The 2,649-nt window shown below is 26.5% G+C and overlaps 1 protein-coding gene across 1 annotated transcript; it reads left to right on the top strand.

Annotated features, from left to right (window-relative positions):
* The first annotated feature begins 1,436 nt into the window (after positions 1-1,436).
* On the top strand, positions 1,437-2,101 carry LOC101493732 (uncharacterized). Its single transcript, XM_004515925.4, has one exon. The coding sequence runs from the start codon at positions 1,820-1,822 to the stop codon at positions 2,027-2,029; it is 210 nt and encodes a 69-aa protein (XP_004515982.1). The 5' UTR covers positions 1,437-1,819; the 3' UTR covers positions 2,030-2,101.
* Positions 2,102-2,649: the final 548 nt, after the last annotated feature.

Genomic DNA, 2,649 nt, shown 5'->3' with positions numbered 1-2,649 from the left:
ATATATATAAATAGAATAGTAGCATCTTGCTCTAGGTGATTTACCCATGTGGAGGATATATCCGTGGAAGTACAAGTCAAAATAGTTGATCACATAGTCTTTTTTATGCTATCAAGTACAAGTGAAAACCATTTTTTATTATGACAACATGAAAATAGTATTTTTCGTCTTAAGCTTAGTAAATTGTTTATTAAAATATACTCCTATGGTCTTAATTTTATGTTAAAAAATTATTTGTTAGCTTCAATTATAAGTAAAAATTAATTAATGTATTTTTATTTAATGACATTGTTCCAATCATATTAGTGCATGAATTCCTTAGAGCTGTGGGAGATAACTATAATAATTTTTTTTTCGACGAGAGATAACTATAATAATTAAAAGTTAGTAATTATATTTATTTTTGAGTCTTGTTAATGGGAGCCCTAAGTACATTATTTAAGAACTTCTAATAAAGCAGTTATTTATTGAAAAAATATACAATTTTTAATAAAAATTTATAATTTTAGTATCTTCAACAATGCCTTTAGAGTAATCATTAATATTTTTATTTTTTTTTCTACGTGAAATTAAAAAAATTAAATACAATTAATTATCATTATTAATACGTGTTAAAGTAAGTATTTTGTTTTATAATTATGGTGGAGACAATACAATTAATATTTGTACAATTAATGATTATTTTAATTTATTATTTTTTTATAATTATATTTTTAAGTATTCAACGACTATGTTGAAGATTAATTTTTGTCAAAAAATATGATAGGTGGTATTTTATTTTACAACCATTTTTTTTAGTATATAGAAAAATGATAAATAAACTTATATATAATTGCAAAATTTCATATTTAAATTCATAATATTATATAAAACAACAAAATTTCCTCATTTATCAATTCAACTAAGCTTTATGAATCTCAACCACATCTTTAACTTCACATAGCTTGAACATGTGACATTACTTAAAGAATCTTAGTCCAATTTCACTCGAACATCATGTTGATTAACAGTAGAAATAATGTGTGCAAGAGTAGCATCTTGTTAACCTCAAAGTCCGACCGATCATTATAGCATAAAGGGGTCCAATGATTTGAATTTTATTGGCCACTAAAAGCACAATGATAAGTTTTATCAACCATATCTTGCGGTATTTGTTTATTACAATTGAATACTTCATTTTTTTATTGTACCCACTCGCAAAAGTTAGCTTTATTGGATTGACCACAAAAGAAAACGATCCCTTATCTAGAAAAAGCCACATATAGGCCCGGATATAAAGGAGAACATATGTTAAAGTGAATTATTGTTGATTTTTATGTTACTTTATAGATTCTAATTCCCTATCATTAGCGCTAGGGACCCGAATTTTCAGTCATTCGATCGACATTAGACATTATAAAATCGATCAAAATTAGATATTATAAAATCGATCGAGATAAGACGGTATGACATTTAAGTTCAGTATTTTTAATTATAAAATAAAAATAAAATTTGTATTTTTAAACTATCTGATCAAAGATCATGATAGATAATACAAATTCATGGAAAACTTACAAAGTGTAAATACTAACACAGATACTAAACACGACATTAATAAGTCGACAACGACAACAATTTAAGAAAATAGAAGAATTAAATGTAATTAATACATTGAAGTCGTGTCGTACAACACTTGTCAGACACCAAGACACCTATTCAATCAAAAGTGTATGTGTTACATATACGCAATATTAATAGGTTCTTTTGATATTTTCAAGCACTTCATCTACTTGTTCTTTTTCCATTCAAGTTTTGGAATTGGTTCATAAAAGGATAGACCATGAACAATTGGGCTCCTCCTCTCATAGCTGCAGCTCTGTTTTGGCTTTTATCACCAGGAATGATTTTTCAACTTCCTGGAAAGAATTCACCCTTGGAGTTTATGAACATGAAGACCACTGTTGCATCAATTTTTGTACACACAGTTATTTATGGCTTACTTCTCATGTTGTTCTTTGTTGTTCTTAATGTTCATCTTTATATCAATTGAAGTAGAGCACGTGGAAATATATTTGTAATTTTTTATTTTCCTCTTAATTAACTAATCTTCTTGTGTTTGATATTCTTAAAGTTTTCATGTGTTATTTGATTTCTGTTTATTATTGAAAATTGTTATATGTAGTGCATATAATGTTTTCTTAGTGGTAAATTTGCAGGAAAAGGACTGATGTAGGCAATAGTAAAGGTTATACAGTTACTTTCATGTAATTTACTCTTGTTACATATTGTTAAGAGTAGTAATCAATTGATTAGTTAAGAATTAGTTAGATTCAATTGATTAGTTAGGAATTAGTTAATTTGTTAGAGTTGATTAGTTTTCAGTTTTGGTAATTATTAGCTTTATATAAAGAGTTCGTTGTATTACTCTTGCTGTTTTTTATTTAAAATCATTCCTTACGAGTTTTCCTAAATTTCAAGACTTTTAAAGCTCTTTTAATCATTTCTCTCCCAATTCTTAGATTATTAACACATAATTCACATGATATTAATTATCTCCCTTTCTTCTCTCTTCCAACAAAGTTAATAAATGATCCAGTTTTCTGTGTTAGATGACATGCAAGAACAAGATTATGTGAAATTAACTAATTTATGAAGAAAGTGGAGATCTTA

The sequence above is a fragment of the Cicer arietinum genome, chromosome 3 (assembly GCF_000331145.2).
Source record: "Cicer arietinum cultivar CDC Frontier isolate Library 1 chromosome 3, Cicar.CDCFrontier_v2.0, whole genome shotgun sequence".
Classification (NCBI taxonomy): Eukaryota; Viridiplantae; Streptophyta; class Magnoliopsida; order Fabales; family Fabaceae; genus Cicer; species Cicer arietinum.
This window is presented reverse-complemented; position numbering and strand designations above follow the sequence as displayed.